Source organism: Trachurus japonicus, chromosome 23 (assembly GCF_045865225.1).
Source record: "Trachurus japonicus isolate A0001 chromosome 23, Traja_1.0".
Classification (NCBI taxonomy): domain Eukaryota; kingdom Metazoa; phylum Chordata; class Actinopteri; order Carangiformes; family Carangidae; genus Trachurus; species Trachurus japonicus.
The window spans coordinates 21,578,226-21,591,354 of record NC_140929.1 but is presented as its reverse complement, the minus strand read 5'-3'; the positions used below and the strand labels follow the sequence as shown (position 1 = coordinate 21,591,354).

Below are 13,129 nucleotides of genomic sequence, written 5' to 3'. Positions count from 1 at the left end.
GAAGTCTCAGATCAGTGACTCCCATCATAATGTGGACCTGGACTGTTGGTGGTCTCTGCAGACTTCAGGGTGCTGCTGTGAGGCTGGTTCCTGACCTCTCTGACTGTGTGTGTGTGTGTGGTCTGATCACAGAGCTGCTGCTGCTGTACAAACAATACGCCACGCTGACTGCTTCAGTGGTTTCTCTTTGATTCTCATGCTGCACTCAGAGTAGAACGGCTTCTGTTTTGTTTGTCGCTTCTCATATCTTGCCAAAGTATTGAAAATATTATATTCTCTATACTATTTTGTATCATTTTCCCGGTGCCGGTAATCTTCTGGACCTTTGCATACGTGCCGTACGCTGACGGAAAGGCTCTTTAAAAAAATAAATAAATCTGTGTTTGGATTTGCACATGGACTTTTTCCATAGTTTAATCACAGGCAGGACCGTTTATTTCAAATTCAGTATAATGGGCCTTTAACCTGCATGAACAAGCACAGTGCATAAGTACACTGAAACTACCAAAGGCTTTCATGGACATGGGTCTTCAAAGGAGCTAATCACAGATTCATGTTTATGTTCTTTCTTCTTAATTAGGCGACGTGCAATGACAAACACAACGTGTACAATTTAAACACTTGTACCTTAAACACGTGGGTTTTCCTTTTTCTTCAAACTTGTTTACAGGGAAAGAATATCGCTGTTGTTTACACATAAGACTCTACCTGTACTATAAAGTCGTGTGGTGTATATCTGTACTGATATAATCCAATCTATGTACTGTAGATGTAAGTCAGAGTATTCTGTGGTTGAAACCTGAAATAAATCTGCGGAACGTACTGTACCAAGTGTTTATTTGTCATATGTTCTTTATAAAAAGAGAGAAAAATAACAATGTAAATCAACAATGTAATCCTTAAACAATATAACAATCTCAAACATTATGTAACTTAAAAAATCACTTAAAAAATGTTGCCTTCAATGCAGGAAAACAGCAACAGCAAACCTCGGGTTTTGTCTTTGGTCCTTCGAGTTCAAAGACTAATGCTGCGTTCGAGACAACTCAGAATGTCCCAGTTGAATACTCCGTTTACCACTTCAAAGTGTTCGAGACGCACCATGCCAGAATAACCACAAACATGGCGGACCAGGACAAACTTTCATTTCATTTCACATTCAAAGTGCTTTGTGTAACTAAGGCATTAAAACATTACAAAGGGCACAGACACAATTAAATTAAATTAAAGAAGCATTAAAAAAAAATGAAACAGAACATTTAAAATCGAAGAGTAATCTGTGGCGTTCAATTGCACTTTTTCAAGTAGGAGGTCGGAAAAATCTGAGTTGTCTCGAATGCAGCACAAGGTTGTCTTTCTGAAGCCAGTGTTATGGCGTAATGTTCAATAACTGACTGATCAGCTTTCTTCACAACCAACCAGGGCCACATTAACCCACTAGTGGGACCTGGGGTGAAAATGAGTTGCAGGCCTTTAATAACCTCTGTGTTTCCTACCATTGTCTGTGTAAAGTACTGTCTGTGTTTGTTAGTGGTAAACTGATTAAAAACGCATGTATACTGTGTAGTGAATTGAACCATGTAAGATTTCAAATGAGATGAGATGTAAAATAACAGAGGAATTAAAACTAGATTTCAAGTAGGTTATCTCCTCAAGATGTGTGTAGTACTACTGGTGTTACCTTCAGGCTCTTCAGGTGTGTTTAGGTACGGTGAGCTGGTGTAAAGGCACCGCACAACTGACAGGATGTGTAAACTGAGCTGCTGCTTTTTTGGGCTTATAGTCCAGTTCACAAGATGCTGCCATCATGAAAACAGAGTGCAAATATTTACATTCAAGAAGTCCAACAACATCTTGTCTTAAAGAAAATTACACTAAACTGGACAACAAAAGTATTATCTGGACAATTCACCAGTTACTGTGTCTACTTCTTTGTTCCATGAAGGCTTGAATAAATGAATAACATTGTAGCCAGGGCTGCACAGTTAATCAAGATATAATGAAAATCACTGGCCTAGATACTGTATCACATTCAGCATGTAAAACATGTTTCATCATTGTTTCATTTTTTATGGTTAAATGAAATGCAGCCAAAATGATTGTAATATGATTTTTCTGCAGCTCTAACATGACAATATTAATAATGTCAGTGACTAGAGTCATTAAAAGGTGAGCGCTGTGGACTGTGAGCATCAGTCCTCTTCAGGACCCGTGTCAGAGAACATGAGGTTCTGCTGAAACAGCTCCTCCTGCAGCTTGGCCAGAGCTGCTAGTGGATCCTCCTTCAGAGGCGGCTCCTGCTGCGCCGAGGACATTTTGGAGATGTAGCCTTGATCTGATCCGCTGTTGGGACAGCTTCCTCCACCGGGCTCCCCGGTCTCATCCTCCTCCATCTCCACGGGAACGGAGCGGCTGACCAGAGAAGGAGGGTAATACTCACTCGGCACGCTCGTGCACGAGGATCCCAGAGGGTCGGAGTCTAGAGAGTTCTGTAGGACCGAGCTCCTCTGGTCCCAGGCGGAGTGCACCACGTGGCTTTTAAACAGCGGCGAGGCCTCTTCGTTGTCCTCGACGGGAATTTGATACCGTGGTTCTTCCTCCAGAGGCAGCAGGTTCTGCCTCGGCGGCGGCGGCCTGTTCAAAACCGGCTCGAGCACGTAGACGGATTCGGTCCCGGGGCTGTGAAGGTTCACGTGATCCGGCAGCACCTGCTCCAGACTGGACGGATACCCGTGTCTGAACTCGGGGTTCACGATCGGCTGGAGCTCCACCACCGACGGGAGCTGCCGCTGCGCGTTCAGCTCGGGCGTGAGGACGTGAACGCTGTCTTCGTTCTCGGCCACTTCCACCTCGCGGACGTAGACGGGGGGGCCGTCTCTGATCAGGGGGACGCACTCCAGGACCGGGGGGATCCGCAGGTTCTCGATGAGCGCGTCGGCCTCGGTCATCGCCTCCTCCTCGCTCCGCACGCACTGCCGCTCGAACCAGTCGGGGTTTTCCAGCTGGTAGGCCTTGAAGGTCTGGACGGCGTTCTTCAGGTCCCGGCCCGAGGGGCAGTTGAAGTACTCGTCCCCTCCGATGCCCTCGATGTGCCTGACGTGGCGCGGCTGGTACTTCTCCATGTCCACGATGCGGAAGAAGAGCTCCTCGAAGTGCTTCATCAGCTTGAACTTGACGGCGATGTCGAAGACCGACGGTACGTCCTCCTCGCCGCTGATGTCGTCGAAGTACGCCACCATGTACTTGCCCAGCGTGCCCGCCTGGTGCATGTCGGGCAGGAAGAGGTGGAGGAACGGGGTGAGCATGTCGTCGGTCGGGGACAGCACGTCCTCCCTCAGCGTCACCTGACCGTGGCCGCACAGCGCTCTCCACTTGGCCTGCACGCCTCTGGAGCACAGCACCAGGATTTTATCCGACGGGTTGGTCATCTGCTGCCGCTGCCACTCCAGCCAGCGGACGCGGCCGACCATGCCGACCGAGGTGGTGTCCAGCAGGTCCACCACCACCTCGGTGCCGCACTTGATCTTGAGGAAGGCGCAGAGCTTCAGCACGACGTCCCTGTACAGGTGGTGGTCCTGGGAGTAGATGACCAGCACTTTGGGGGCTTGTTTGATCTGCTGCCGGTTCTCACCTATCACGTGGACTTCATCAGCTTCAGTGACTATGTCTAAAAGTGCAGAGGAGAAGCCGTAGGCAAAGTATGAGTCGTTTCAAACAATATAAACAAAATAAAATCTGTATTTTAAATGAAATTAGAAGAGTTAGATAAAAGTCTCAGTATTTAACCTTTCTTCTTCCTGCAGCGGACGTACAAAGCAACTGCCATCACCACAGAAATGAACACCACACCCAGGATGATGAACACATACGATGAATCATCTGGGGCTTCTGTTGGAGGAACTGTGACACAACATCACTTCTTGATTATGTGTTGCTGTTTTTCTTTGTTTTGTTTTACAGCGGTAACAAGTCATGACAGAGACATACAGGCAAGATACAGGTCTGTACAGATCTCCTGGTTTTCTCCATACAATATCCTCTAAGGTGTTCTTTTAGTCAGTTCAAGGTTTTAAAGGGATAGTTCAACATTTTGGCAAATTGGCCCATTGCCATAATCCCTATAGTTTTAAGAGTAGGTTCGTTACCTTTAATTTTCGGTGCAAGCTGTTTTTAGAACGGCAGAGCAGAGCCGCAAGCTGCTCAGAGCTACACTACAGAGGACAAGTTGTGACCTGCACATTCACCACGCTATGAGATAATAACGGAGCGTTACGAGACAGAGTTGTTTTAGAGGCAAATTCATGCAAAACCACTGATGCGCGTTCCCGTAAGCAGTCTCTGCATTTGCCTCGAAAACAACTCTGTCTCGTAACGTTCCGTTATTATCTCATAGCGTGGTGAATGTACAGGTCACAACTTGTCCACCAGAGCGTTTTGGAGTTGTTGGATTGTGTATTTGATGAGTTTGATGAGGGAAACCAAGAAATTCCACTAGGTGAGGGATCCCTCCTCTGTTGCTCACCCTGAGGTTTCTCTGATTTTTCCCTGTTAAAAGGGTTTTCCATGGAGTTTTTCCTCAGTGGATGTGAGGGTCTAAGGACAGAGGATGTTGTTATGATGCCATGTGAAGCCCTTTGAGACAAACTGTTGGTAAAAACGGGCTATACAAATAAAATTGCCTTGCCTTGCCTTCCGTGGCATAGCGCTGAGCAGCTTGTGGCTCTGCTCCACCGTTCTAAAAATAGCTTGCACCGACAAATAAAGGTAACGAACCTACTGCTAAGACTATAGAGAATGTTTTATTTTGGTCCGGGGTCCAGACCACTGTGACCTGATGAGGAGACATTCATGTGGAGGTGAGATCTCAGGCATGACATTAGTTATCTACTCGCTTTTCCAACTAAACTAATGATACTTATCTTTCATCTGCCTGCTTGTGTTTAGTGGTCAGGAACAAGACATACAGAGAATGAGGAAGTGAGGAAATATATTTTCTAAAGAAGACATCCTGGCCTTAAAGCAGAAGTAAGCGATATTTTTGTGTTAATATAAGTCTTAAATAGTTGTATCTTCCAACAGCAATCACTTATATAGAGTGTTTGGTCTGAAACACGGGTCTGTCAGTCCCTCTGCTCTGCTCTGAGCCGAGGAGAAAACTTTTCTCGTATCCTACAAGTTTTATCCAATGAGGAGAGAGAACGGCATGCAGGGCTGTGTGTGCAGCCAAAGGATGCGCCTGAATGTGGTGACGTAGGGACGAGGACGTTATGGTGCGTTCAAGGCAACTCAACAATTTACGGTTTCAAAAGCCTGCCTGGAACACAGCATTAGCCAAAACGACCGGATCGCTTACTTCTGCTTTAAGGGTGATCATTCAATTATCAATGTGCTTGAAACTATGTCTCTGTTCTACTGAGAAGGAAACTGTACAGAAGAGGGAACAGTTTGCATTATAAATCAACAAACAGGATAAACAGGATAAAGACAACATGTAGCCACATCCTGATCGAAGCTGAGCTACGTTAGCCTGGCTCTCGCCAGACCCTTGTAGTTCCGCAAAGCTCCACCAGAGGCGCTACGCTCAGCTTCACACAAGGGTCTGGACTCGAGGCCAATGCAAACTTCTTCCCCGGAGCAAAAAATAATGAACCAATCAGGATCGCCGGGCGGGACTTTCTGAGGTGTGACGTAGCGCTGAAGCGACTGTTTGAGTCAAACAACAATGGTGGCTCGCAGTGAGGAGTCGTGCGTTGGCATTGATTCTACTATTTCAACTGTTTTGTCGAATCTATCGAATATTAATTCTTTGAAAGATGAACAGAGAACTATGTGAGTGGCTGAAGTAGCACGTCATTTAAGATAACGGACAAGTGGTTTATCCAATCACATACAAGATTTTTTTACAAGGCCCCGCCTTCTGAAATGAATCGCCTATGGAGCAGTCCCAGACCCTTGTGTGGAGCTCAGCGTAGCTTTGCGGAACTACAAGGGTCTGGTGAGAGCCAGGCTAGAGCTACGTTGCTGAATTAAAAAAAACTTTGATCTTGACATACGGGGAGTTTATCTATCAATCTTCTGTTACACAACACGATATTATCTTGTTTCCTCTTCACTGCCAGCACAGAAACTGTGGTTCAGCACCGATCGCAGGCAGTTTAAGAGTAAAAATGTGAGGAATGTGGACAGCAGAGTGGAGGTGGCATTCTCTCCATTCCCACAGATTCACTGCGGTGGGATCATGACAGCGATAACGTACCTCGACAAATATCCAGAGTCTTTGCGGAGCGGACACAGTCGCTGCCACATTGTGGGAAGAGAGGTTTGATCTGCAGTGAAGAATGAAAGTCACGTTAACTCTAAGATTGTGGAGGCAGAAATAAAAACCTTCTGCGATACACAGACATTAGTTGAGCGGGGAACAGATTCGAAAAAAGATTTACCGAGGCGTGGAACTGGCAGCAGGAGCTCGGCCATTTGTCAAGGCTGAACGTTGCATTCAGTGTCGTGTGATTGTCCTGGAGAAGAGAGCGTTTTTATGTGAATCATTTCATCATTAAGTAACAGCCCATTGAACATTTATTAAGACAATCATTGGCTGAGTCTGGTTATAATCCTGGTAAGTTTCAACATACAGTATCATTTTGTTAAAGGGATAGTTCAACATTTTGGCAAATTGGCCCATTGCCATAATCGCTATAGTCATAGCAGTAGGTTCGTTACCTTTATTTGTTGGTGCAAGATATTTTTAGAACGGTGGAGCAGAGCCGTGAGCTGCTCAGAGCTACACTACAGAGGCTAATGGAATTTCTTGGTTTCCCTCATCAAACTCATCAAATACACAATCCAACAACTCCAAAACGCTCTGGTGGACAAGTTGTGACCTGCACATTCACCACACTGAGATAATAACGGACCGTTACAAAACTGAGCCGTTTTCGAGGTAAATTCATGCAAAACCGCTGATGCGTGTTGCCTTCAGGGACAGTTTTTCAGCAAGCAGTCTCTGTATTTGCCTCGAAAACGGCTCAGTTTCGTAACGTTCTGTTATTATCTCATAGCGTGGTGAATGTGCAGGTCACAACTTGTCCACCAGAGCGTTTTGGAGTTGTTGGATTGTGTATTTGATGAGTTTGAAGAGGGAAACCAAGAAATCCCATTAGCCTCCGTAGCGTAGCTCTGAGCAGCCTGCCGCTCTGCTCCGCCGTTCTAAAAATAGCTTGCACTGACAAATAAAGGTAACGAACCTACTGCTATGACTATAGCGATTATGGCAATGGGCCCATTTACCAAAATGTTGAACTATCCCTTTAATGTGAACAGTGAAGCAAGTGGAAGATGAAATTATCAGCAAAATGTAAAAAGTTAAACATGAAACACTCTTTTGGAATATTTTAAGGAATATCAGTGTATTATTATGTTTTCTACAATTTTAGAGTGAAAAAGGGAAACAAAGCAGCAGCCTGCAAACGAATAGGAAACCCAGGAGTCTTGAGCTCTGAGATAACTTTGACCATCAGACAAGATATTTACTATTTACACACTGTGATAGTTTCCAAAGGAGGGACTACTAGTAGGTACTAACTATGCAGGGTGGCCAAACTGTTGCTGCAGGCCCTTTTCCTTTTCTGTCATTTTGAATGTAAAAGATGAAAACGTTTTTTTTTTAATTTTTTTAAAGTGTAAAGGAAATATGCTTTTTGGAGATCATTTCATCTTCCACTTGCTGTTCACATTAAGAGTAATTATGAACAGGGGTGCCTAAACCTTTACATGCCACTGTAGAATTGCAAAAACAGACTGGGGTTTATGTCGTTACATGCTGAATATAACTCCACGGTCTCAAAATCTGAGACTGCAGAGTTTCATACAGTCAGGTAGCTTGTAAATATAATGAGTGGTTTTGTCCAAAATCAGCATAAAAACACTGCAGGAAATGGAACAGTTTCCTGCAGTGAAAAGAAACAAAGTGGGGTAAAAAGTAGGCTAAGGTACAGACACACACACAGGATGTTGTAATGAGCTCTGACTGTAATGTTCTGGGTCAATCCACTGGAAAGGAAACTGCATTCATCTTCTGTGTGACACGGCCCACTGCACAAGAAGCGCTTCAACGGCCGGCACGACGCGGCGACCTCACCTTGTTTACGTGATGCACTTGAGGCTGAAAAGTGGAACACTTCACGATGACCATGTACTCGTCACACAGCGGATCGGGACTGAAGCTGACGGCCAGCGCCGCGCCTCCCCTGACCTCGGCCATGCTGACGTTGGGCTGCCACAGACTTCCTACAGCGCAGAGACCAGACTGCACGTTAAAACACGGTTCACCTGAGTCACTCATTCTCACTGGACCTGGACCCTCAGAACGTCAGTGACTCACCTCTCTCTATGCAGAACTGGGTCATCTTCATCCTGGAGTCTTGACAATCTGAGGAAACCAGATTCACAGAAATCCATCAAACAAAGTGAGGATGAAACTTGTTTCACCGTTGACGGGTCACACTGTATTTGTGGCATTTAAAAACAGGGTTCCTTCCTACACATTTTTCCAGACCCTAATTTCCAGACTTCTCAGTTAAGACAATTCAAATAATTTGTGACATTTGAGTAATTAAATGTTTACCATGTAAATAAACTATACAATTAATCATTTGTTTTCATTATTCTGAATTTGTCACTAAGGAGATTGTAGCATAAGCAAATAGCAAGTATTAAGATAAAAAATATATTTCCATACAATAGTTTCCATTTTCCATACTTTTCCAGACCTGGAAATGTATAAAATCAAATTGCATACTTTTCCATACTTGTGTAGGGACACTGTAAAAAGTTTGTTTCCAGATGTGAGACCTCATAATTGTGTAAGTTCTTCAACATACCCTGTTAAGTGCCTGAATCAAACTGAATGTAAATAATAAAAGATTAAGTTATAAAGCTGCTATGATGTTTCAGATACTTCGTATGTCTATATATAAACACAATATCTAATCCTAGATATTCCAGGTATCCATATTATCGAAGCCCCACACACGGGAAACAGACTGCTCACAGCAGAAATGAATAAATAAGAACAGTAACTAACAGCTAACAGAGGTTCAAAAAAACAATTAGTCTAATTAGCTTCCTCACTGCATTAGGGGAACCTGTAGTTTAAGTGTTAAGGTTCTGCTCTGAATTGTTTTGGAGTTATTGTGTTCACGAGAAAAATACGTGTTCTACAAATTAAGCTCAGTAATTAGAATTCACACCATCTGTGCATTTGCATACCACATGAACTGATCTTATCTGAAAGTGTGAAACATACACAAGTATGCAGGAAATCATTGCTCCCATATGCACTTTTATGCAGCAGTGTGCTGTGAAGTCTAGTCAGGTCATCTGCATATAGAGCAGCAGAGGTTTAAAGGGATAGTTCAACATTTTGGCAAATTGGCCCATTGCCATAATCCCTATAGTCATAGCAGTAGGTTCGTTACCTTTAATTGTCGGTGCAAGCTGTTTCTAGAACGGCAGAGCAGAGCCGTGAGCTGCTCAGAGCTACGCTACGGAGGCTCATGGGATTTCTTGGTTTCCCTCAACTCATCAAATACACAATCCAACAGCTCCACAACGCTCTGGTGGACAAGTTGTGACCTGCACATTCACCACGTTATGAGATAATAACACAACGTTACCAGACAGAGTTGTTTTTGAGGTAAATACAGAGACTGCTTGCCGAAAAACTGCCCCTGACAGGAACACGCATCAGCGGTTTTGCATGAATTTAGAGTTACAGAGTTACAGACGACTGGATGGTGATGTCAAATATTAAACTAAACTCACCAGGAACAGTGATTCCAGCGCTGACGTCATACACGCTGTGGTCCATCTCAGGTTTGGGGATGTTGAACACAGAGACCAGGTAGGTCTGACCAGGGTCCAACACCACCATGTCAGCTGAGAACGACCACTGAAAATACAAAACGGTGTTGCTATGACACGGGTTCAGTGAGAAATCCAAACTGTATCCTGTCTGTGTGGCATTAACATATCAACATCATCTGAAAAACAGAACAAGTCATAGTATTTATTTGCCAAATAAGGTTTTATTGAATTGAATTGCCAAATAAGGTTTTATTGAATTGAATTGAACTGAGCCACCAACCTGAACTGAGCCACCAACCTGTTCACTTTTCATTTTGAGTTTTCCTTTGATAGAGTATCGAACACACAGGTTCTGATTGGTGGACAGCACCAGAACTTGAAGCTCTGTGGCCGTCAGGAAACAGATACTACCTGATGGGACACAACACACAAGAGGTCACTTCCTGTCTTCACCCAAAAAAACATAAAAACAATACACTTAGCTAAGGATGTTTAGTCAAGAAGTTCAGACAGATAAGATGATGTCCACCACCTCATTTGAGTTCAAGGTAAAATTTTTAAAAGATTCACCTTAACTTCTTCTGTCAAATAATTAACCATCATTAAGCTGTGGATTGGTTACAAAGTGTATCAATGATGTCACATTGTTGTTATACACCTGCTGTTAGTTTATGTCGGGGGACTTTATAAGTTTTCTCGTCCGGAGCAGTTGGTGGTGGTGATTGTTCAGCCATTGTTATTATATTTACAAGACAAACGATAATTATGATCCTTAATTATTTTTATATTTGACTGACCATCTTCCCTTAGCTTCCAGGTAGCATTCAGCACAGGGTGCAGGTGTCCACTCTCGTCCCGCCTGGTGTCCACAGACACCTGCAGCGCCTCTGGACCGCTAGGAGTGTACTCATTAACCTTCAGCCAACCTTTGTCCATACAGTTACCTACACACACACACAAATTAAATGTCAGAAACCTGAAATTACATCTGAAATTTAATCATCATGCATTTGTTTACAGCATTTATTTAAAAATGAAAAGGTTTTACAGAGCGCTCTTAAAAGGTGGCTGCCAATTAAACTGTTGGTCTGTTATAAAAAGTAATAAAGACAATCCTGGGCACTGTGATGTGTTTTTCTCTTCTCCATGCAGCGTGGCGGCAGGAGGCGTTATACTCTGCTTCATTTTAATGCAGGAAACAGTTCCACAGCTTTACAGCGCTGGGGTAAATTTTAAGCTAGCTGATGATTAACTATTTAGTAACAGTATCGTAACGCTCCAAAACTCAAATCTGTGATGTGTGAAGTTGCGGTTAAAGAAAAGTGAATAACAATCTGCTTTATTCAACATGTTCTGGAAAGAATCAGAGCAACAGGGTAATCACAATAACTAGAAATAAGAAGAGAAGCATTTACTCACTTTCTTTGGCCGTGCAATTCAAATCCTGAGGCAGAGAAAGAGACAAAGAAGACTTATTAATTTTCTTACTTCACCAATCACACATGATGGTTTGGAGAAGGCCAAAAAAAAACAGCAATATGTTTTCCATTACTTTGTCACATAGAACTCTATGTTGACAATAAACGTATTAGAGAAAAGGCGAAATCAACAAGATTAAGACAAATAATAATTATTCATTAACAAAATGTATTTGTATAATTTGGATGTCTCAAACAGGGTAGTATCATTATCATAAAAAAGATTAATGTTGTGTTTGCTCAAATACATTTGCCCAGTATCATTTTTAAAAAAATTCAGTGTAGCCTATAACTAAAGCAGTTAAGCTACTTTATAATAAATACATCACACAGTCTAATAAAACCTACAAATAATTGTGCAAGAAACAGTAGTAAAAATATCAAAAAAGATAGTAACGTAGGCTATAAGATCAGTTAAACACACACACACACACACACACACACACACACACACACACACACACACACACACACAAAGGAACAATAAAGTGAATCACTGACCAAAATGACTGGACTTGAACTACACCTACATAAACAACACATGGGCTTAGACTTGCCAACATTACGACATAATAGAAAGTATTTGTTCTGTTGAATAAAACTTTATGGGCACACACACACAGACAGTACAGCCACTGTCAGTATTAACACTGCAACACTGTAACACCTGTCCTCCGTGTGTCCGTGTGGAGCGGCGCTCACCTGTCGAGGACAGCGGAGGGGCGGCCATGTTAACACCTTCACCGCGGGCGACAGTGACGCACACAGTAAAACCAAAAGCCCAGTGAGAAACATCCTCCGGAGTCGGTAACTAAACGCTGTCAGTCCCGGTGTACAAAGAGTTTCAGTGCCGCCATTACAAAATATCACTTAAAAAAAACGTGTGGACTGAAGCGACGACGGCAGCAGCTGCTGTGACTGACGCTGCCGATGATTAATGAAAAACTTCCTCCTCGGAGCTTCAGGGAAATTACCTGCTGTGTTTACAAGAAACTCACCTGATGCGTTCAGGTCGCATGGGAATTCTAGGTACTTCTGTAAAGTTGTCTATCACCATTCTTTACCGGGTGAAGGATAACCTACAAACCAAAATTGAGCAAATATGTTTGTTTGGTCGTGTTGATGTTAGAGCTTTTACTATAAAACAAATGACTGATATGAGTCCCTCATGTTCATGTGCAAGACACATAACTTACTCAGTGGTGTAGTAGCCTAGTTGTAGTGGGTATGCTACTGCTTTTTGTGTGGGTTCATGGTTCATACCTGTATCACAGTTAAAAAGTTTTGTTGTAGTGGTATTATAGAAATATGAATGCATTTTCAGTGGGTATACTGCGTATCACATAGGCTACAATGATTAACTCAATACTGCAGCTCCTTCCACAATAAGTAAAAAACAACAAAAAACAACAACATTGACATACATACTTGAACTAAAAAACTGTATCTTATGAGCACAGTCCCTCCCTTTGTTCTCTGAAAACTGCAGTGAATAGTGATTTCTAGCATTTTTTTTAATATAGACATTGAATGCAACATTATTGGTAGCTACTAATTCAAGTTTTTTCCTTGTTGCGTGGGCTCTATCACACAACTTCAAAGTGACACCTCTCTGCTTCATCTTTTATCTTTATCATGAAAATGGAAAACACACACAAAAAAACACAATGATGTGTATGTCCCAGTTACACTCTGTAGCTGGTGTGAAACCACAAACAGAGCTGAGCCAGGCGGACTGTCGCTGCCGTTCACTGCATCACCAGAACAGGAAGTATAAAGTGAGTGGG

At 43.1% G+C, this 13,129-nt stretch overlaps 1 protein-coding gene across 1 annotated transcript; it reads right to left on the bottom strand.

The window, feature by feature from the left end:
• Window positions 1-1,948: 1,948 nt before the first annotated feature.
• il17ra1a (interleukin 17 receptor A1a) lies at window positions 1,949-12,278 on the bottom strand. Its single transcript, XM_085769160.1, has 11 exons — window positions 12,045-12,278; window positions 11,284-11,308; window positions 10,662-10,808; window positions 10,151-10,275; window positions 9,823-9,949; window positions 8,381-8,428; window positions 8,138-8,286; window positions 6,441-6,515; window positions 6,257-6,326; window positions 3,787-3,900; window positions 1,949-3,667 (listed from the first exon to the last, which is right to left on the bottom strand). The coding sequence occupies exons 1-11, from the start codon at window positions 12,135-12,137 to the stop codon at window positions 2,193-2,195; spliced, it is 2,448 nt and encodes an 815-aa protein (XP_085625286.1). The 5' UTR covers window positions 12,138-12,278; the 3' UTR covers window positions 1,949-2,192.
• Window positions 12,279-13,129: the final 851 nt, after the last annotated feature.

Coding starts and splice junctions, on each gene's coding strand:
- il17ra1a (XM_085769160.1), bottom strand. CDS start 12,137: ATGTTTCTCACTGGGCTTTTGGTTTTACTGTGTGCGTCACTGTCGCCC. Junction 11,309..12,044: donor CCCTCCGCTGTCCTCGACAG/GTGAGCGCCGCT, acceptor TCTCTGCCTCAG/GATTTGAATTGCACGGCCAA. Junction 10,276..10,661: donor CTGGAAGCTAAGGGAAGATG/GTCAGTCAAATA, acceptor GTGTCCCATCAG/GTAGTATCTGTTTCCTGACG.